This window comes from Mixophyes fleayi, chromosome 4 (assembly GCF_038048845.1).
Source record: "Mixophyes fleayi isolate aMixFle1 chromosome 4, aMixFle1.hap1, whole genome shotgun sequence".
Lineage (NCBI taxonomy): Eukaryota > Metazoa > Chordata > Amphibia > Anura > Limnodynastidae > Mixophyes > Mixophyes fleayi.
In genome coordinates this window covers 61,597,489-61,621,421 of record NC_134405.1, presented here as the reverse complement: position 1 = coordinate 61,621,421, position 23,933 = coordinate 61,597,489, and the positions used below count along the sequence as shown (strand labels likewise).

Here is a 23,933-nt window from a genome sequence, read left to right as displayed (position 1 = left end):
GCCAACTCTCCCTGAATGTCAGGGAGACTCCCTGAAATAGGGGTGATCTCCCTCACTCCCTGAAGAGTCTGGCATTCTCCCTGATGCTGAGCCAGTACAAGACGTGGTTGGCTTCGCCACCTGTGGCATGATGACACTGTTCAGAAATTGTGTCCTATGTCTATGCCTATGGAGGTGGCCATTTTCATGGAGACCAAGATTTAACCAAAGACTGACAGGTAAGACAACATGACTTCAGTAACGGAGTCAGAAATGTAAAAGAGACTTCAGTCTCTAGAGATTCATTAGCTGTTTTTCTTTCCCGCATTTCTGGGAGACGACCTCCTGGTTCTCGCCCCTGCAATAGATCAGTTGGGGGGGGGGGGCTTAATGACGCAAATATTGTGTCATCTTATCCCCGCACCCTGCTCTAATTGGACAAAATTGTGAAAATCATTTAGGGGCGGGGCCAAAATGATGCAATTCCTCAAGCCCTGCCCACGCACTCCCACCTCCCCCGGGATCTCCCTGAAGCCAACGAGGAAAAGTTGGCAAGTATGAATTATAAGGACATTAGTTCAATCACCATATAAAGGCACAAGGCTGCAGGCTATAGAAATGTAATTCAGTAACTGCAATAATTTACAATGGATTGTGCGGTTTTCCTTATATACATATTTTTTCCTATTAACACTGAAGTGATGACATCAGAAGTTACCCATTATATACATATTATTTACAGGACTCTATACATATATTAGCATCAGTTGTGTACTATATTTGAATATATAGATCCAATTAATTTAGTTCTATTCAGCTTTTTTTTAAAAAAAAATTCCACTTTTATGATAAGTGTTAAAAATAGGAATATCAAATCGTTAATACTAATTTGCGATTGTAAAGCTTCCTGTATTACATATGGCTCACTGATTGCAAAAATCTGTAGCCAACATCCTCCTATATTGTATGGATCCTCAATGGGATCAATCACCTCCAATCCTCTCCAAGGGTATGCTATACTATTCGTAGAACTGCCGATTCCCAGCGCTTTGAAGGCGTTTTTTTAAAGCGGCACTTTTATTAAAGGCAAAGCCCATTGGGTTTTGTCTTTAATAAAATTGTTGTTTGAAGAAAATGCCTTTAAAGCGGCAGGAATCGGCGGTTCTGCGGAACCGCTGCATAGCAAATGTACCCCCAAATGTGAATCTTTTGTCCAAATTCTTTATCATTCTGGCCCCCTCCACTGGCAACCTCACTACAATGTATTGTATTTATAATTACGACATAAGCCCTAAATTCGGCAGAAACTGGAGTTTCTCTGAGCCCCTGGGCTGGTAAGTGCTATTGCCGGCTATTGTCAGCGGTAGCCTTCACTGGGGGCCTCCAGCAAAGCTTCCCTATGTAAAGCCTGTTTAGCAAGTACAGCATACTTGCCTACTTTCAGGCAGTGAAGTCCGGGAGAGGGGCGTGACTAGAGGGCGGGGCACAGTCAATTGCGTCATTTGTCCCCGCCCCCCATGACAAAAATGCCATTTTGTTGCGGGGGTGGTGCCAAAATGTAACGATTCACAGCGAATTGCGCTATTTTGGCCAGAGAATTGCGGGATGCGGGAGACTTGCCTGCTCTCCCGGGAATCCGGGAGACTGACCTGGATTTCGGGAGTCTCCCGGACATTGCGGGAGAGTAGTACAGCGGTGGTACAAGTACTGCTGCTGTCATGCTATCGCTATCGCAATCTCAATAGCCGGGGGTCAGCAATGTAAAAATGCTTTATTATTAAAATAAAGCATTTTTCCTTTTTCATTTAAAAATTTTTTTTTGTATGTATGTATAAGTCCTGGATTCCAGTTTCAGTACACGTTGCACAGAGGGACCCTTCACTGGCCCAGGGAGCGGTAAGACTCCACCTTTTATTGATAAATTGTGTTGCCAAAGATTTTCTTTCGCTGCATAAGAAATCTTCAAAACTGTAGGGTCGTAATTAATAGACCTCTATGTATTTCAAAGTGATGGTGGCAGGGAAACATGCAGGAATTTGTTTAATAAAGAGGCAATTGAAAACAATATGATGCTCTTGTGACCTAGTGGATGCAATTGGTACTGCAACTTCTATTTGTGTGTTATGGTCAAAATTTCCAGCAGCATTCCTTGGTAAAGCGTAAAGTGGGTCAGGAGGCCCCCAAGCCCATAACAGCAGTTCGGAATATTCAAATCTCAAACCACATACAATAGTTTTATTTAATAAGCTTTTTTTTAGATTTAAGTCAAAGTAGAGATATAAAGATATTAATATAACAAGATTAGAGACAAAAAATAAAGCTGCAAAGAAGAATAAAGATTAAGGAATAGAAAACATATAAAGATCACATAAAGCTACTATTAATGTATATCAAAGGCTGCATATTATAGAGTTTAATAATATACATGAAAAAATGTGTGTATTTTCTTAATATGTCCACCGAGATATCTTTCACTTCCTTGCAGCAGGCTGCCATGTTCGGACAGTGGGGCTTCTCTAACATAGCAGGCAGACAGTGACTGACAGGTTTGTAGACTTGCTTTGTAGATGTGTACAGTGTGGATTGGTTGATTTATACACAGGAAGGGGCCCATGATGTCACTGTAGCTGATCTGATTGCATTCTCAGCCTTTTGACCTATATACGATACCATTAGGACATTGTCTTTAACGGAGTGGGGAAGCAATACTTTACTTTTTAGCAGAGTTGCAGTGGAGTGAAAGGGTAACACTGATCAATGTATTATAGCTTTTTATTACTTTCTTCAAAATCATAACCACCCCTAGATAAATTAATGTTAAAATTAGAACATCACCTATTCTTATAGACAAAAGTAGGTGTTAAGCATACTGGTCAAATTGTAAGTTCCAGAGAGGTCAAGGGACATGGTGATGCCATTGTGTCACCATAACCCTGCCCCCTGTCACGATTCACGGCTTTGTGTTTCAGGGGTGGGGAAAAATTACATGATTTGTCATTAAGCCCTGCCTCCCCTGGGACACAGGAGGGTGTCTGCTCTTCAGGAAGTCCGGGAGGACTTCCAGAAATTCGGTAGCCTCCCTCAAATTCCGTGAGAGTAGACAATTATGATGTTAAGAGGTATATCTTATCCATGCCTCTGATTCTGTGATGTGGATGAAGTTTTGTTTGCTTCATAAAAAAAATGTTATAGAATATACCTGTATTATATATGAAATATGTAGGTAATAAGTTTACTATTATTTTCCATTTTTGTTCACTTTAAAGCAGCATACCCAGTTACTCGGTCAGTTTTGACTGTTGCCTTAGTGGTACCCTAAGATTTTTTCACCCTATCTTGTAGTGTAACTTTAAGTTGCCCTTATATATGACAAGTGTATGGCCGTGTTTGATTTTTTTATATTTTTTTACGAAACTGGCCTCACATTGCTGGGTATGTGTAACGAGCTGCGGCTTTACTACGAGCCGCCGCGGCTCGCTTGTACTCACTGCTCCTCTTCCCGGCCGTCGGCATGATGACCGGGACATCACTTCCACCTCTCCCTGGCCGTTGCCAGGACAACGGTCGGGACGCTTCTCCTGCCTCTGAAGCGTTCCAGCAGGTAACAACACAGCCGGGCGCGTGTGTATGTAAGTAATGTTATTTAGCGCTGCGTCCCAGCAAGCTATTATTCGGCCGCATGCGCAGTTTACAGCTGTCACAGCTGGGACTCTTTGTCTGTTTATGGAGCTTGCTTCTGATTGGCCAGTTAACTGCCGGTTATACTGCTCAGTGTCCTGGCTGCTGACCTGCTGTTGTTCTGTGTTCCTGTACTCCTGGATAGACCCTTCTGTGTATGACCTTTGGCTTGTTTCTCGGATTCAATGCTGGTAACCCTGACTTCTGCCTGTGACTCTGATATCCTGTCTCTCTGCCGGACCTGACCCTGTTGCCTGGACCGCACTACGGGAAAGGCGGCTGCTAAAGGCGAAGACCTCTACCACCTGTTCTACAAGCCTCTGACTATAACCGGTAGTCGTGACAATATGGGCCCAAAACAAACAGAAATCATGATCAATTGGTTGGTGTCACAGCGGGTAGCGCTGGTGTCTCACAGGCTGTGGTCGTGGGTTTGATTTCAACCAGGGCAGATACTGATGTGAGGGACATATTCTCTGTACAGCACTGGCTTATTATATAAACGATAATAATAGTTGATAAATCATCTTACATCTTAAAGGAGGTGCTCTGGACAATGATACAGACATATTTAAAAATAATTGCAAAAATTGTGAAGAATTTGAAAGTGTTTATACAGAAAAAAAATATACTACTGAGAATATCAGCATTATAATGAATATAAATCATCTCTCTCCTCCTTATCAGTATACCAGAAAAACTTATGAAAACTGGTCTACATGTGCAGAAAGGGTTATTGGTTGTAACCGATAACAACCAATCAGACGTTACCTTTCATTTTCTAAACTGTGCTTCAACATTTTTTACAGGATCTGATTGGATGCTATGGGTACCTGCAGCTTGTTTTCCAAAACGCCTTCTATTGAGAGCAGAGTAGTCCTCTCAAAAAGAAACAAAAACACTGACTGTATAAAACAAGAATAAACACACTTTTAAAAAAAAATGTTTTTATTAAAAATTGAATAAACAATTTACACTAGGATTTCATCAGTAACTCATTAAAACGGAAACATTACTTTCTGTCTATGTGCTGACCTGTCTCACAGCACATAGTTAATCTGGGCAGCATATGGTATCACAGTACAGACTATTAATCATAGTTAATACAGTATCACAATACAGATTATTGTGTTTTTCATAACTTTTTTTTACATATATATTGGAATATTGTGGTACACAGTATTGTATATAACAGTAGGACAACATAGTTATTTTTTGATATAGTGATAGTGAGACAAATCGCATGTGGATTATAGCTGAAAATCACAATTTAACCAGTTATCTTCCGCCTAGCAGCCACAATTTGAAGATTCGGTTTACTAAAGAAGCAGATGCTATGTAATGTGAATTCCCTGTGTGCATGTTGTGTACACTGATATCTACATTACATACCTAGCCTACTGGGTGCCAGTTCTTATGGACCCCATACCCCATACCCCATATCTGTTCATATTCTGCAGGACATTCTTTATTTACTACATGTAGCCAATGTTTGGATGATGGAACGGCAGGCGGTCCCTTTTTTTTCTACCATCAGTCTTGCATATAAAGGTATAGCTTGAATTAATAATTTAGTTTGTCTGGTTACGTTTAATTCCTCTATCACACCTAAGAAGCACAGCCAAGTACTAAATAATAGATCTTTATCCAATATATATCTCATGCCCATAAATGATGGACGAAGGAGTCTTTTGCAGTATGGTATCTCTTGCAGTTAGGAGATGATGTTCTTATCCTTTTAAACAGCATAAGAACCATATAATAAATTCTGTAAATACATTTTAAAAGATTGGGAGCACATATATTAAGCTTTAGTATTACCTCCCAGACCACGCTAGTGATGTGACCTACTTCATCCTCCAATTGGGTTTTTATGGTTGAAAACGTTATATCCTGAGTGCCAGTTAACACAAATTTGTTTCAATAGACATCCTTCAGGTAAGATGTCTGTATCATAACAGGATTATCTTTGTGTCATAACCGCATGTATGACTTGGTTATAGTATAAGAAATTAGATTTCATATCAATACATAATCTCCTCTAGTGTATGTAATTGCACTGGGGTTATGAGTTGGATTCCTGACCATGGCCTTATCAGTATGGAGTTGGTATGTTCTTCCCGTGTTTGCCTGGGTTTCCTCCCACATTCCAAAAACACACTAGTAGGTTAATTGGCTGCTATTGGAATTTAGACTGACGCTCCAATGGGGCAGGGACTGATGTGAGTGAGTTCTCTGTATAGCGCTGCAGAACTAGTGGCGCTATATAAATAGCCGTTGATGAGGATGATGATAAATGCCATCTTAGGAATAAACACTGGTGAGTTTACAAACACATAACCTAGCAGGATGATTTTCACTAAGTTTATTCTACCAATTAAGGATAGAGGAAGAGCGCTCAATGTATTTTCCCTTCAATTAACTATTATCGCCGTTAAATTAAGCTTGATATATCCCATTGGATCCATCCCTAGAAATCTGTATTGGGTTGGCCTCCATTGGCAAGAGGAAGCCAATAAAGGTGAGGTTTCTGAATGTATTATTCAGGATGTGTGCCAACGATTCAATAGCTATTGTGCTGGTGGTAGGAGGCACCTTGCCTGGAGAAATAGAGGAGAGTAGCTAATCTCCTAATTTGATTTTAAACTTTTTTGGGGCATATAAAATTAGCTGAGTAGTGTCACTGGAACGATTCTGAAGGCACTCCTCGGCGATGTAACACCCACAGAGGTGCGAGAAGAAATCCGTAATGTTGAGGTACCGTAGTACCTGCAAATGTGTGCAGCGGCAATGTCCGGAGGAACATCACGACTAATTGAATGTGCCCCTTTATTTTAAACAGACACAGGTTTAAAACACAATAGTCAAGTCAGAGACAGGTAATCTTACATGGTCTGAGTTATGTGGTTAACATCAAAGTAAATGCAACCTCCTGTTTTAACTCTGGCCCTTGTAGACGTATACAAGACACCTTAATCCATTTGAGTCAAATGCTTTAGCTGCGTCCAGGGAAACAGTGATTTGTGAACCAGAGTTGTCATGTTGGGCTTGGATATTATGTAAGCTCTCACGAGCAGAGCCCTCTCTCCTAGGGCCCGATTCATCAAGGCATTGCATACTGAGCGCAAGGTGTGCTTGTTTTAAAACACACGTAAATCGTCTCTGGGCACTCCTGAATTCACTAAAGAACGGATCTCAAGATACGGGTGCTCATGAATTTGGGTTCAGGTCTTCTGTGCTCTACTAGACAAGACACTGCAGGATACGTCCAAAGCCTATGCAGATTATACATTTGCAAAAGAATGCACAGCAAAATAAATATATATATATATATATATATATATATATATATATATATATATATATATTTTTTTTTTACCCCCCATTAAAAACATTTATTAGGATGTCCTTAATGTCTAGTGAAAATAAAAAACAAACAAAAAAAACAAACAAACCATTTTTACAGTAGCTCGTGTTTGCAAACACATTATAGCATACATACAAGGCTGTCATCACTAGTACTCAGGACTTAGACTAGCCCTGGAGCTGGAGCAAGAGATACGGCAGAAAAACCTGCATCTTTGCAATGCCCAGAGCTTAAATCGGACGTGGCTGTGTGCGCTTGAGTTTGGCACGCGCTTACTGTAAATTGACTAACGCAAAATGTCCCTTCCCCACCCTGTTCACTCCCCAAAATCATAGACTGTAGTAAGTGTCCTTTGCACTCAGAGACGGAGCAGACAAGGCTGCATTTACTGGCATATGGCCCGGTTCTGGGCATGCGCAGAGAGGCTTTGCGTACGATACGTGCCTTGATGAATCAGGACCCTTGTGTCTTTATGTAATGTTATTTTGCGAGCTGTAATTTATGTAAATCCTTTTGACCATGATGAGTAGCAACACATGGTAATCAAACACTGCATTATAAAGATTAGGGAGTTGGGGGCTCGTTCCCCTACTTGTCCCCAGACATTGTCTAGTTTAACCATACACATGCCGTTTTTTAGCAGCACTGGAGAAGGCACAGAGATGCCCGGGAAGATACTATGGTACAAGATTTTACATCATTATAGCACAGACAGCACATGGTCTGACAGCTCAGAGGCTACAGTACAGGAGCCACTAGGAATATTTATGTTAAGTCTATTACATTTAGGAACTGGACACATTTACAGTAACAGTATTAGGAAATAACACATACATCTCTAATTTATTGTGCACCGTTACATTTCACTTTCAAGGCTTCTCTAACACGGTGTGCGTGGGGGGGCAGTGGCCGATCCAGGAGGGGGGGGGGGGGGCAGTTGCACATTATGTGCAGGTCAATTCAGCAGAGACAGGCAGGGAGAGTGTGCTGGGCGGCTGCTCTGATTGTGTTTTAAAAACAATCAGTGCAGCTGGGCAGCACACTGTCACTGCCTGTCTCTGCTGAACGGACCTGTACATAGTGTGCAGCTGTAGGCAGCCTTAGCTGTCAAAAAGGGGGTGGGGACTAAATCGCCACACCCTAAGTCACCCCCAGTTAAAAAAAAATCTAGATCCGCCCCTGGGGGGTCACTCAACCTTTTTAGCCTTATTTTGCAGGATCTGTCGTCGTAGTTGGGCAAGGTCAATAAATAGATTACGTCCCAAGACTTCTGATGCACATATAAGGGCTCCATTCAGAGCTCCGAAAAACCCACAGAGGAGGATGTCTTGACCTGAGACAGAAAACAAAAAGTGATCTGATGAAACAAGATATGTATTCTGATTTGGACTACCTATGATAGTATCTAACAAGTATAATGGAGTTAAAATCATATGTTAAAAGTTTGACATCGGAGGGGATTGCATTCCTATTTTGACAGACGTCAGAGTGACTAAACAAATGGTGGCACAGTTCAAAACGTAACTCCACCCAAAATCAAAAATGTAGTTTTGGTTGGTGTTCAGTAAGATATGATAAAGTACATCGCTCTTATTACCTTCAGTGAGACATTGCCACAATCCGGCACGGTACCCCGAGGCTCCAACAATCTAGATCTGCTCTCCTCTCTCCTACTAAGACCTTTTCAATCTAGCAGCCGAGCTGTTGATCCTTATCCCTTGGCAGGAAAGTGGTAGGAGGAGAGAGGATTGCGGTGCTGGATCATAGGAGCCTGATGGACCTAGGTAATGCTGAAAGTAAAGATGCCCAGACATGTGGCGATTGGACACACTCCATCCTATGGTCCAGCGACCAGATCTCTGGCAAAATTTGACCACAGGACACACTTAGCACAGTTCTATGATGACCACACACGTGGTCAGATTCAGTCATTATCTAACTCATTTTATTAGTCATCCCAGTCGACATCTGCATGACCCCTAGTCAGATAACGATTAGGAACACAATCCTTTTGGGCAGATGAATACTGCATTTTGTGGCCAATTAGAGTGCATGGGCACGTTATTATGTATTTTCTGTCATCATAGTGAACTCTGCTGAAAGCTAAAAAAAATATGGTTGGGTTTTTGTTCTTAAAAATGGCTACACTACCTTTGTCTCTATAATTATTGGCTCTCTGGTAGCTGAACACTTTATTTTCAGACATCACTGAGTAAATATGGCCCAAACAGCGGTTTGACTGAGCGGCCCCTGCCAATCCCATAGTGGGCTACATTGGGCTGGGTCACCTGCATTTTTTTTTTCCTTTAACATACGCCTAATAGGCTGCTGAATTAAGTCTTGGCCCCCGGGCTAAAATTTGTCAGTCCTCCCCTGCTGATTGCTAGTAACATGATGGCTGCAACTTTTACCAAATACATTATTTTACATTTATGACCTTGTTTTCTGCTTTAAAGCCATATATTTTTTTTATAACATCCCGAGTTATTGAGTTTTGATTTCATTAACCTTGAATATGCAAAGCTGCTTTCTGACACCGAAAAAAAACCACCTGAAGTTGGACAACTACTTTAAGCTTTCAGATGTCAGCGGGTGGACACTAAGGGGTGGATTTACTAAAGCTTCTAAAAAGGAAAATAGAGGAGGCGTTGCCCATAGCAGCCAATCAGATTCTAGCTGCCATTTTCTAGAATGTACTAGATAAATGATAGGCAGAATCTGATTGGTTGCTATGGGCAACACCTCCACTTCTCCTTTTTAGAAGCTTTAGTAAATCTACCCCTTGGTGTATGTAACAGGGGTGCCAAAATTATCCCTGAACTCACCTGTCAAGTACAGTCCCTTGATAGGAGTTTTAGCCCTCATGGTTGCTGCAGTTTCAGGGCTCATCCTGGCAATATCATGATCTGCCCCATAGAACTCCCCGCGGGAGGCACCAAGGTAATGATTGTTTGTGACGGGGGATCCACTGACGTAGCAATCAATCTGTGATGTAAAGAGACAGGAGACATGGGCATCAGGTAAAAGGAAAAGCAAAACATTTAGCATTTCTATTAGTGTGTCCAAATCCCAGGAATAATATAATACACAAGGATGCTAAAGGAGATGCCCCACTCCTGCCCCTGAGTTGTGGGTGCTCATCAAAATACCTCTGAGTTGGGCTCCTCACGGGGTATCCCAGCATAGTAAACTATTCACAGTGGGGTTGTCAAAGGTTGGGACATGAATGGTCAGGCTGCTCTACGTGGCCACAAGTTAATGGGTCTTTTCTTTCCAAATGTGTCCAGCTCCTTTAAAGTACTAACGAGCAATGTGAAGTCTTCTCTGGCCCATCCCCTTGTTCTCCATGTGACCTTACATGATTGCCCCCACCTCATCACTATGTTAGCTATATGTCCCTCATGCCTTCCTTACTCCACCCACCTTGTCTCTGATCTGAGGGAAGATCTGCATGGTGGTCTCCAGCATGGCCTCAGCAAATGCGTTCTTTACACTTTCATAGTCTAGTCCTCGTTTCTGCACCTTCTTGTCCTTCCACTCCTCAAACCACTCGTAGGGAGTGAAGGAGAGCACAGTCAGGGTGGACTTCCCTGGGAAAGGAGATACACAGGTTCTCTACATGAGAAGCAGACAAGGCTAAATGGAATCAAAGACCAATTCTAAGATCTGAGGACCTGATTCATCAAGGCACGTATATGACGGTTTTGTGCATATCAGGTGCAAAATCACTCTGCGCATGCCCACAACCGGGCCATACGCAACTAAACGCAGCAACGCTCACTGCATCTACATACACAAAGGACAATTACCACAGCATACAATTTCGGGGAGGGACGCTCGCCTGTAGTCAATGTACAGCATGGTCATGCCGACCTCGAGAGCACGCAGCCACGTCCGAATCAGGCTTTGGGCATCTCAAATTTATTTGTTTTTCTGCTGTATCTATTGCTCCAGCTACAGGGCTAGTCTAAAGAGTATATTAACTAAACTACGGGTTTGAAAAAGTGGAGATGTTGCCTATAGCAACCAATCAGATTCTAGTTATCACGTATTTAGTACATTCTATAAAATTGACAGCTACAATCTGAATAGTTTGCCTATAGGCAACATCTCCACTTTTTCAAACCTGCAGTTTAGTAAATATACCTCTAACTCCTGAGTACTGGTGAGATATATATCTCTCTCATTATATTATATATATATATATATATATATATATATATATATATATATATATATATATATATATATACATACATATACACACACGTATCTATACACATACACACATATATATATATACACACATATATTATTATTATTTCATTTTTAACAGTTTTGCCATTATTAACAAGTAACAGTAATTCAATAGGTTGTTTTTTTTCTGTGCGTTCTTTTTTGTAAAAATTTATTTTATGTACAATAGACATTAATAACATCCTAATAAATGTATTTCATGGGGAAAAAAATAAATATATTTTTTAAAATGTTTTGTCATTATTACCAGATGACATTAACTCAATATTTATCTTTCTCTGTGCGTACTTTTGAGAATTTATATTCCACATAAGTTTCGGACGTATCCTGCAGTGTCCTGTGCAGTAGAACACAACAGACTCCTGAATCATCCGCGCACGTATCTTCAGATCTGTTTCATGTTGAATTAGATAAATGCACGTTGCCCTCAGCATGTGTGCCTTAATGAATCAAGCCCCAAATGGTTTAATTGGCTGTATGCACTGTCATTACCCAACATTCAGGCAATTATATAACGCAATCCTATTAATGGGAATGATCTAAATATAGATAGTACAGCACAAAACATACATTGTGCTATAGTACTTGCTATGTAGTGTGTGGTTCTCCAGCTGCTGTGAATATTCAAGTCTCATTAATGCCCGGCATTGTAGTTCTACAACAGCTGGATAGCCAAATGTTGCCTAGCTATGCTGTGGACCAGGCCTGGCCAACCTGTGGCTATCCAGATGTTATAAAACTACAGCATACCTTGAAATGTATCGTCTGACTATCTACTGGCAAAGCACGATGGGGCTTGTAGTTTAACAACACATGGAGGTTGGCCAGGCCTGCTGTAGACAGTGTGATGGATAGATTAGGTCCCAATGTACAGCAGCTCCAGGAATATTCAATATTTAGAGAAGTGTGAAAGTGCTTCAAACTTAAATAGAATTTCAGCACTTCAAAGGCCATGTTTGTGGTATGATTGGCAACAGACCTAGATTTAAAGTCTTAAGGTTTATCATTCGCTTTAAAAAAAAAAAAAAAAAAAAAAAAAGATTTACATTTCGAAATTCTTTCAATTTAAAATTGAAATTATACTTAGAAATAATAAAATGTACTGTCTTGAATATTTTAGAAACTTCTTTAATTTTCTTGAATTTAGCTTGAAATTCTGGCAGTTTTTTTTTGTTTTTTTTCAGAAAACCCAAACATCTCTACCTATGATGTATGTATTAGAGGGTGGGGAGAGCGGTCTGTAAGTGAGCCATGGATTATAGAATAGATCGAGAAGGAATATCAGAGCTCGACAACAAATAAAGTTAAAAAAATGCTTTTAAAATGATTAAAGTTAAGGGTCTTCTGTATAAGTACATAGTAAATAGAGGACACCCATATCGAAAAGATTATTTGCTCATTAATTATTGCCATTTTCGTGCATGATATGACAAGTGGGTGCCACTGGACACTAGAATGTAGGCAAGACGTCAATAATTTATAGAGGTGAAAAGAAAAGCTGTAATCAGAGTGTATTCCAAGTGCAAATTACAGACTGAGATCCTCACCTAAGCACCCCTCCTAGTGATAGGGAGTGACTTGAAGATGCTTACCTGGGCAGCGCTCCTCGTGGGTGGGATCTTTTGCAGAAGGAGAGGAGATATACAGCATTGGAATATAATTTGGAGCATCATCTGCGGAAGCATCAATAAAATTTCTCTCCCTGTAAATTTCATGAATTAGAAAAGTATACGGTGTCAGCGATGAGCAATGACTATTTGCAATGCATGTATCTGATGTTAACGTGTAACCCAGTTTGTGTTGAATAACTCTCCTAATCAGCCTCCGACAGCCCAGAGACCGCAGTTCATTTGTTGGGTGAAATTTATAAACATATTATGGTTGTTGGGTTCAGTATATTAGAGTTTTCTGCAAACAAGCAACAGGCTGGTATAAGGTTACATGTGATGAAACAGGCCAGGATGAGACTAACATATATATATATATATTACACTGGTACTTCGTTATATGTTATGGGCCCTGAGCAGTCACTGGCTATCGTTAGGTGTCATGAATAACATGCTCTTTCCGAATGTTAAGGGTCCTATGAGCCAGTTTGCTTCAAATCTGAAGGCATCTAGATTTGTAAAAGAGTATATAGCGATATATAGTCCTCTTCACGTCTGGGAATGAGTACTTTCTGGCGGTACCCCAGATTTTACCCCTAAGAGTATAATGGTAGATAAGAAGGCTGCTACGTACAGTTTCTTCAGGTTAGTGTCTGGGAAGTAGAAGTAGTTAGTGGCGGGAAGATTGAGCTCTTCTTTAGTGCCCTTCAGGCCAATGAAGAGGCTGAAGCCAGCGGCTCCATGTCGCATCATGCCCAGCTGAGACTGGATCGCTGTGCAGGAGAATAAAGAGTTAAACAGAACCACAAAACTGAAAGTGCGACATTAAAAGTGGAAGATTGAGGTAGGTCGTGGTCACTGCACTTACTACAGGACCCCCGCTCACATCCCGACATTGCATTCTCTAGAACACAGCTATAACCTTTATTCTTTAAAATTATATAGAATCTATAATTCTATATAATTTTTATTCTTTACCCACTATTGTTGCCTACAAAGAGGTTACCCAATACTACGAGTGTTTTCCTAATGTAATACATAACAATGATACCTTTGATGTATGTTTTGCATCACATGTCACACTTACCTGGAAGTGATTGGACCTCAGGAGGTAGCAGTTTCTCATATGTGTTAAAGATTCCAGCATCAGAAATCACTATGGGAGCAAAAATATTCACAGGATCCAGGCCCTTCCCTCTTACAACAACACCTGCAAAGATACTAGGAATTAGCCGTGATGACACATAGTATATGAATAAAAAGTCCAGTAACATAATTGTCCCAAGGGACGTACAGAGACCGGTTATCCTTCATGGTTGGGTTTTACAGTTCTCTGAAAAAGGGATAATATTTCTGACCCCACACTAGACATTGCTATCCCCTCATTAGCTTGTATAGCTCTGCTCCTCACAGTGAATGTAGGAGGAGCCTCTTAGTAATCATGCCTCCGTACATGCGTGTAAAGATTAATATACGCGGGGTATTGGGAGTAGGGAGCTGAGCAGTGTACAGGTTGTGTAAACTGCCCGCTCAATGCTAACTCTCTGTAAATGCCAGTTTAAGAAATAATAATATGCATTATACAGAGGGCTGAGAGAGATTTATTAACATGAGTTAAGGGCTCTTATTATATACATACATTCTGCAATATCTACTCACATCAAGTAAAGGGGGCTATTGTTGTCTATACCCAAATGCCAAAGAAATCAAACTACTTAGTACTTTTTATTGGCTAAAGACAGAATTGTGCTCCAGATGATGCTGCTTTCATGTAGAAAGTACCACACCACATATATCTTTAGAATAAGTGTGTGCTCCATTTAATTTGGGACATATCCTAATGACAGGTGGTAGGTGTCCTTTTGCTATACTTACCACACGCTCTTCTGTCACTGTTCACCAGGATCTTCTCTACTGTTGCTCTCGATAGAACGGCTCCACCGGCCTTCACGATTGTGGGCACGAGGTGGTATGTGATTTCACTGGCACCGCCAGTAGGGTACCAGCTTCCACGCAAGTAATGATCGATCAGAATGGAATGTAGAGAAAAGCTGGCTCTATCTGGGAATACACCTGGGGAGACGGGGAGCAGATAACACGTCTTATTCTTCAATGCACAACTTTCATGTTATAGGGTCTGCTTGTCGCAGGTACCTTTGATTTACACAAGGTTTAAGCAGAAATATTCATTACTTAAACACCTCCACTCTTTCTCCTACCCTTAAACAAGAATTCCATTGTGCCCTGACATAATTGTGTTTGACAGCTGGAGAACTACACCTAACCTCACCAGGCACGTAGCACCCAATTACAGATCAGAACACTTCACAAACCACCAGCCTCACCTTAATTCTCCTCTCATGCCTGACTGATACAGTCCCCAATGGCTGATTACTTCAAAACAAACACAGCTTCATCAATACTGGCAAATCTGAACGACTCTATTATTGTAAAAGTCAATCAAATGCCAACTGTAGGAAAATTTCATATCCCAAATCTACCCAGTTCCAATTCTCACATTCCATGTCATATCTCACCTGACTGCAAAAACTACAGACTCACACGGCTCCTTTCAATATTCAAAGCTCTTTACAGACACAGAGATTAGGTTATCTTCTTCAGGTCAAAGCTGCTTTTATATACTGGCAAAACAGACCCAGATTTTATTGTCAATCCCATTGGATGGACACATATTGCAGAGAACCACATGACCCATTTGATTATTAAAATGACATACATCTTGTCTAGTATTTGCCACCTGGGGTTATGCTAACATGTCTGTTATAGTCTAATCCCATATTTAATCCAATAACACTTGTTGCGTTATACTGTACTTATACAATATACATTGCAAACCAGATCTAGTTAATATCATACTTGCCAACTCTCCCGGAATGTCCGGGAGACTCCTGAAATCCGGGTAGGTCTCCCGGGAGCAGGCAGGTATCCCACATACTGCAATTTACTCGACAAAATGACGCGATTTGCTGTGAATCGCGTCATTTTGGCCCAGCCCCCGCGACAAAATGTCACTTTGTCGCGAGGGTGTGGCCAAAATGACGCGATTGACCGCGTCCTGCCCCCTGCCGCCCTCCAACCATGCCTCCTACCCAGGATCTCCTGGAATTCACTATTCAAAGGTTGGCAAGTATGGTTAATATATGACATTGTGAGTGTAATTTGCTAAGATTGGTACAACATTGCGGAGGTGCAGGAACTAATCAAACATTGGCTTTCAAGAGTATACTGTGAGTTAGACCAATGAAAGTAGAGGGCCGATTGCTTGATTATGCACATTTGCAAGTATATTAGTAAATGACTGGCAATGGGGTCAATAAATGTATGTAATAAGCTGAATCATTATAAAATGAAGTATAAAAATAATAATAATAATTATATTCTTCATTAAATCACCTTTCCTACATGTTCTACTAGACACGTACCGTATGTCCCAAATATGTAGCTGAATACAGTTTGTAACTCCTTGTTGTCGGTGAGCTCGCCGATGACCTCAGACACACTGCGAGAGGCGTAGCGGAAAAACGGGGAAAACCAGTTCACCAGGCCGGTACGGCACAAGAAGCGGGCAAGCGGTAAAGGCAACATCTTCAGGATGATCATGTCTTGAGTGCGGCCAGAAACTTTCTGCAAGGTTAAAATGCTGTTAGGCTGTTTTCCCATGCTGGAGAGCACAAGAGGACATGACATTCAGCATGTGGCTTCTGAAGCTGCTTATACAAGCAGCCAACTGGAAGCCAATCTTGTCCTTTTAGACCAGGCGTCAGGGAACTTTTTTTACCTTTTACCCCAAAATATATTTAGATACGCCGACGTTACCCCCATTCATTTGAAAGGAAGGAAATCATATATTATTAATTATTGGAATTCAAACTTTAATTGAATCTATTCAAAATTTCTTTGAAAGCTTCAACTTCAAAACTTCAGGTTTTGGAGAAATTATGTTGCTTCATTTTTGATACGAGAGCATATATTAGGGCATTTTGATATCAGAGCAATTTGGATACAGTCTTCAGCGTCCAATAGATTTCTCTGCTATGTTTTTATGTTCGTTAGAGTGGAAAATTCTTGTTCGCAAAGGTAGGTTGTTGCAAAAGGCAGCAACGTTTTGACTGCCTCCTCATGTGCAATTTTGAATGCCTTTGCAGCTGTTGACATCAAAAATATGACAGATCTGCTTTGTTTTCAAATGCAATATGTGCTTCATTATTGCATCCAAGCTCAAGAAGTGCCTCTGCCAACCCTTGAGGCTCTTCTGGTACAAAAGCAATTTCACATTTAAAGGGGTCTATAATCTAACTGACAGCATGTGAATCGGCAGCATTACCCCCAGGAATTTCATTTTTACCCCATTTCACAAATCAGGATCGATCAGATATCAACAGAGACTGCCTGAAATACTAGCCAAAGACTTATCTGTGCAGATATCCAACAGCAACAACAATTTGGGCCTATAGGAAGCAGTCATTTGGTGAACCGATTTGTCCAGGGTCAGTTGCCGGCACAAGTGTCCGATATGTTTGCCACTCAGACCAAATCTCCTTTATGTAGATTTAATCAAGGACAAATGGGAAAGGCAGGAAAAGGAAACAAACTAAAAATAGAATTTGCCATCTAACCTTGCTGCGAATATATTTTACAGGCAAGAGAGACGGCACACAGAAACAAAAAGCGTGAACTTTCCACAGTATAAGGTAAATTACTGTTAATAAAAACCAGAAAGAACAATTATTTAAAAAGTTGTATTTTTGGTATTTGGTTCATAACAGAATCCTTTCACATCCCCAAAAGACTAAGGGGTAAATGTGTATCAAGCTATGAATTAGAAAAGTGGTGATGTTGCCTATGGCAACCAATCGAATTCTAGTTATTTATTTAGTACAGTCTACAAAATGATAGCTAGAATCTGATTGGTTGCTATACGCAACATCTCCACTTTTCAAACCCGCCGGAAACTCACAGCTCGATACATTTACTCCTAAGAGGCTTCATATACTGTACAACTTAGCACAGTGTTGAGCATTTTGGGCCTGATTTAGACCTAAACAGAAAATTGCAACTACTGCGTAGGTGCAAAAATGAGTCCACATACTTACGTTTCTGCGGTTGTATTTTCAGTGGCACATAAGATACGTGCATCTTTAAATTTACCTTATAGATGGGTCCAATGTGAAAAATAAAACTGTTATCAACTTACAAACTTACACCAGGCCTATGGGTCGTGCAAAGATACACCACCCTTATAAATGTGTGCTGGAGGGGACCTCAATCCCTCAGTTTAGAGTATTCATCACATTATAGGATGATGGAAACAATTAAGGTGGGGTAACTGTACTAACCTTGACCAGCTTCATAAAGCTGTCGATGGCCTCCTCCTCTCCTGGAAAAGCCTTTTTCAGCTCATCAGTATACGCCTGTGTTCCAGGGCGCATATTATAACGACGCCCATTTGCAACATCCCCCAGCAACACCACATCGAATGGATCATCCATTAAGGTCCACTGTAGCTGTCCATCCGTCAGCTGATCTATCATTATCCGTCCTGGAGAACGCTCATTTAACTGACCAATGTAATGAATTCCTGAGAGTAAAAAGCACCAGTCAACCATGTGTCAATCATCCATTCACCATTTTTACAGTTCCCTCCATGGGTACTCTGTGACATGTAACCATTACACACAAGAATTCAATCTTTATACTCACCCACATCAAACTCATAGCCCTTCTCATTGAAGGTGTGGCAGCATCCTCCCAGCTTTCCCAGTTGCTCTAGGACCAGTACCCGTTTGCCAGCCCTGGCAAGGAAAGCTGCTACCCCTTGTCCTCCAATTCCACTACCGATAACAATGGCATCCAGCTTCTCAGGAACTTTATCAGGAGAGAAAACTGTAATGGAGGAAGACAGAGATATGACAATGAGACTGGGGCAGAGAAACTGATACATCATTGGCACAAAAACACAATCTTTTCCAGGCCTGGACAACCTGTGGCTCTCCAGGCATTGTGAAAGGACACGTCCAGCATACCTTGCCACCTATCGCTGCAAAGCACTCTGGGGCTTGTAGTTTCACAACACTGGAGAGCAAGGTTTAGAGAGGAAGTACTTAAATTGTAGATAAAAAAGGAAATGGAATTCAGATTTTTATTTTTATTTTAAAAAAGAAAGAAGTGTAACTCAAAATGTTATGACATATGCTGGGAGTGCATTACACATTACATTTAAACATTAAAAAGTTTGGGACCAAAAGAGAGGCTGGAGATGTGTTCCTGTACGTTCCAGCACACATCAAGTCCTGAAAAGGATTATAAACTATTTAATCTTGAAAAAAAAAAAAAAGTTATACTGCAGAGGAAGACAACAAATTGCTCACTGACTTTATTGGAACTACAAAGTCCAGCATGCTAGCCTTAGTCTAGAAGGTATGCTTGGACTTGTAGTTCCACAACAATTAGAGCCAGTTCCCCGAGAATGCTATACAGAAAAAAAAAATATGAAGGACTATCAAATTTTTTTACAGGATCTTAGTTAAATGATCTACACTGCCCTTCCAACGTGAAACTGTTAATCACTGCAAAATGCATTGTATGTAGAAAGTTCTTTACTTCCACTTATACCATCAAGTATACATAATACATGTGCATCCATTATTATAGGACTTCTAAGGCTAGATCCCTGTCCCTGAGTACATCTGATGGAAGTTCCCACAAGGCATTGGTGAATAAACATGCTGACCCCTCTTGTCACATGACAACAGTCACTGTTACAACAAGTTATACAATGAAGAATATAAAACTCTAATGGTCCCCTCAGTGACAGTGAGGAAGAGTCCTCTGTGACGTCACAATACAGGGATAGAACGTTCAGCCGGTGGGATTGTATTACCATTCTTAATCACCTTTCTCTTCATCGCCTTATCAGACACAATCGGTCCTGGGGGTCTCCTGGTGTCCACGGCGAATGGGTTAGGACCTCGACCCCCCAGCCAAGCCTTGAGGATAATAAAGACAATGACGACCCCAGTTATTAGATACAGCAACATGTCTGGTGTTTGCATGCGATCACCTGAGCAGTGAGACGCTGCCTGTAAGGCTGCTGCACTTTGTACACACAGAGAGAATTGGGCTGGACTTAATGTTGTCATAGTCTCTCCCATGTAACTCCTCCTAGTAGACTGTTTCACACAACATGATATGCTGACCTGTAGAATTAAAATGCCATTCAGATGTTTGGAAAATTGAGATTGATCGACAGTATGCAAATAATACTACTACTTTTGGATTATAATATATATTACATTAAAATATATATATATAAAATTACAGATGGTTATAATTTTATATTATAATTTCAGTCAGTGGTATTGATTGGTGTTTGTTTGTAGCTATTTTAAAAAAAATGTATATATACTATAATTATACATTTGATTTATTTTTCTTAATTATTTTTTCATGATTTCACTTTGTTAATATAAATGATACCATAGTGGTTGCAGACATTTGGAAGTAGGGAAAGCTTTGGTTGGCAAGGGAACAGGCAGAATGACACCGTGTGATGCCAAGTTGAACTTTTGCCAGTTTATGTAGTGTAAATTGATAAAATTTGCACTGCGAATGCCCACAAAGAGAATAGACACTTATGTGCCAATGCAGACTTGCACGTAAGTGCCACTTGCGCGTCCTTATGGCGGGAGAGGCGGAACGGGAGAGGGAGGGGATGTGCAAATGCAGCCGAGTAAAGACGTGTTTACACAAATGCCCTATTTTTGTGTCTGTTTTTTCTTAGAGTAATTTATGCCCATTTTGTAACCCACTCTGCATTACCTATAGAGGAGGGTGCTGGAACAGAGCACCTGAAAACCAGGTCTATGAGCTGTCAGGGTGTGGGGATACCTGCAGCAGGGAGGTGACCGGAGGGGAGATGGGGTGCAGAGCAGCTGCTGTGAAGATCATGGCCTGGAAGGTAGAGAGGGGGAACAGGAACTCTGGGCCTGATTCATCAATGTATGTAACCCGCAATTTTGTGCGTACAATCCACAAAATCACTCTGCGCATGGCCAGAACCGGCTCGTACACCACAGAACGCAGCCACGATCAATTAATATTCGAGTGCAAATGACTCTTTCTGCAGCCTACGGTTTCAGAGAGGGAACAGGGCGGGGAGGGGGCGTTTGGCTGTAATCAATGTACAGTAAAGACGTAACCATCTCACGCAGTAGTGTCTGGGCCAAGCTCTGGTCATCTCAAAAATACGTGTTTTTCAGCCATATCTCTTGCTCCAGCTACAAGTCTAATCTAAGTGCCGTTTACTAATGATGACTGCTGTGTATACATGCTAGAACAGGTGTATGTAATTGGTAGCAACTATAAAAATGTGTTTTATGTACAGTAGACATTAATAACATCCTAATAAATGTATTTCATGGGGGTAAAAAATATATTTTATTTTTATTGTATTTTTAATGTTTTCTCATTAGTACCAGGTGACATTAATTCAATATTTTATTTTTTTCTGTGTGTACTTTTGAGAATTTATAATCCACATGGGTATTGGACGTATCCTGCAGTGTCCTGTGTAGTAGAACATAGCAGATCTGCAGCGGAGTTCATCAGCGCACGTATCGTCAGATTACTTAATTTGGGTGTGTGCAGACCCGAATAACAGTTCTGAAACAAACGAACATTGCGCTCATATGCGTCCTTTGATGAATCCGGCCCTCTGTGTGCAGTATGTTGTAGCGTCTCCATGAACCAGAAGAAGGTGGATGACAAGACCAGTCTGACGTGGACGGATGACAAGCCAACTCCAGCCAGGAAAAGTGGGGGAAATGTATCACATTAGCTAATATATCATGATTAATATCATGATGTAAAACACACAGAAGTCCATGGATGGAGAGTTGACAGCAGGGCAGAACCGGTTAAGATGTAGGAAGGAGGGCAGCAGGGGGGATGACTCAGGAAAGTCAGAGCAGTGACTTACTTGGTAGCGCGACCGCAACTGCAAGAGAGTGTAGATCGCTGCTGGATCCAGGTCATTCATTTCAGATATCCCTTCAGTTACTGTCAAAGACACCCCCCCTACCCCCTTCATCTATCTCTTACCTGGTGTTGGTGTATAGTTGAAGCCCACAAAACACTTTCTACATCCAGAGGAATATCCGGCCAATATTATTTTGAGATGTAGAATAGTTTTCCCAAATAAACTTAGTACATATGAGGGCAAATGTATCAAGCTGAGAGTTTTCCGGCGGGTTTGAAAAGCCAATTAGATTCTAGCTATCATTTATTTAGTATGTTCTACAAAATGATAGCTAGAATCTGATTGGTTGCTATAGACAACATCTCCACTTTTCAAACCCGCCGGAAAACTCTCAGCTTGATACATATACCCCATGGTCTAAAGATGTTTAAAGAAAGATGGGGGCATCAATTGACATAGTTTGCATTAGATATTTTAACACATAATCAAATGTATCCAGTTGATTAGTTATCTCTTAACTACTTAACTGTATAATATACTGTTAACAAACAGTATTTTATAAAACATTATGCCAACCTCTGTCTCTATTATTCATTATACAGTAATTTTCTTGTGCTAATTAGTGCCCTTACAGTCTAGTGCTCTTATGTATTTTTATTACTGGTGGTTTGGTAATGTGACTGAAGTGTGATTTAATATAATCAAGAGTTGTGTTAAATATTAACCATCTGTACTGTACCATTCAGGACACGATAATATGTGGGTGAAAGGTTTCTATTCGTTGCCAGCGGCATCAAATAACCAAACCTTTTACATTCATCGTAAAACAATACTTGAAAGCTGTTTTACAGGCTGACAGTATACAGCCTGTGCTCTTTTAAACACTGGACCAGTTACCACTTACTGTGTTCTGTTGAAGTCAACCTCTCATGTTTTAATAAATGTCCTTTTATTGGTAACTCAGCTAAAGAAGAGGCATCACCAGTGGCTAATAAAGCAACTGGAGCAATGAAGAGCAGCCAGTAAGTGGCTATTTTGGGGGCTGTAGGGTATATAGGGATTACGGAAAGAACATTACGCAGACATAGTATTGGATACTGATTGTTTTTCTTTTATGCTGGTTCTTTGTGAATGAGAGAAGACCAACCAATGGCGTAATAACATGTACACAAAGCTGTAGTTGGTCAAATCTGACTATCTGTCCCACCAACTGCAGAGAAAGTTGGAAGGCATTCGCTCACTTGGGTTTTGTCTGGGATCTCTATGCATACTGTTGGCAATGTTTCGAGGACATTAAAGGCATTGATTGTACAGCTGGATTCAGGTGGAGGGGGTGGCTTAGGGTCCTACTCCAGCAGACAGAAATTCTGCTGAAGAGGAGGGGTATGGCTTTGGTGTTATAGGAAAGTTATTTAACATCAACATCTGCTGTCAGGTCATGTTATGAGGGAAGGCAGGAAAGGTACAGTATACCAAAGGCAGCCCACAAAGACCGGTACATGTGCACTGGATACAGATACAGTTGGTTGGCTAGGCCCAAGCTCATCCCTGAGTGCACTGTTTTCACTGTCAAGGTTTATGGGACATGTGTGGTAATAGCAGGGTATGACTTCGGAATAGGAACAGGGATCATAGTCTGTACATTGATATCATATGATAATGATATGAAAGTTAATATTTATATTTCATTACATTTGAGTCTTCAGTTGCAGTAGCTGTGAGAGGAGAATATATGGAGAGGGGAGGCATGTGGAAATTGTAACATTATAACCTAGATTTAATTAAGGACTATGTTGCATTATCTGAAAATAAAAGTGATTCCAAGGCAGACGAGTGGACAAAATATATATTTTCTAAATCATTTGGAACCTGGCAAAAGAAAAATAAATCCTGGACATTAAGATAGACACCAAGGGGTACATGTATGAAGCTGCGAGTTTTCGGTGGGTTTGAAAAATAGAGATGTTGCCTATAGCAACCAATTCGATTCTAGCCGTCATTTTGTAGAATGTACTAAATAAATGATAACTAGAATCTGATTGGTTGC

The 23,933-nt window shown here is 40.7% G+C and overlaps 1 protein-coding gene and 1 long non-coding RNA gene across 2 annotated transcripts; one reads left to right on the top strand and one right to left on the bottom strand.

Moving 5' to 3' along the window:
• The first annotated feature begins 433 nt into the window (after window positions 1-433).
• On the top strand, window positions 434-4,641 carry LOC142151502 (uncharacterized). Its single transcript, XR_012691198.1, has 3 exons — window positions 434-534; window positions 2,465-2,525; window positions 4,467-4,641. It is a non-coding gene; the product is annotated as an uncharacterized LOC142151502 (long non-coding RNA).
• On the bottom strand, window positions 4,588-20,038 carry RETSAT (retinol saturase). Its single transcript, XM_075207220.1, has 11 exons — window positions 19,790-20,038; window positions 18,610-18,792; window positions 18,246-18,487; window positions 16,332-16,533; window positions 14,764-14,961; window positions 13,976-14,098; window positions 13,523-13,661; window positions 12,874-12,983; window positions 10,448-10,614; window positions 9,850-10,009; window positions 4,588-8,357 (listed from the first exon to the last, which is right to left on the bottom strand). The coding sequence occupies exons 1-11, from the start codon at window positions 19,959-19,961 to the stop codon at window positions 8,212-8,214; spliced, it is 1,842 nt and encodes a 613-aa protein (XP_075063321.1). The 5' UTR covers window positions 19,962-20,038; the 3' UTR covers window positions 4,588-8,211.
• Window positions 20,039-23,933: the final 3,895 nt, after the last annotated feature.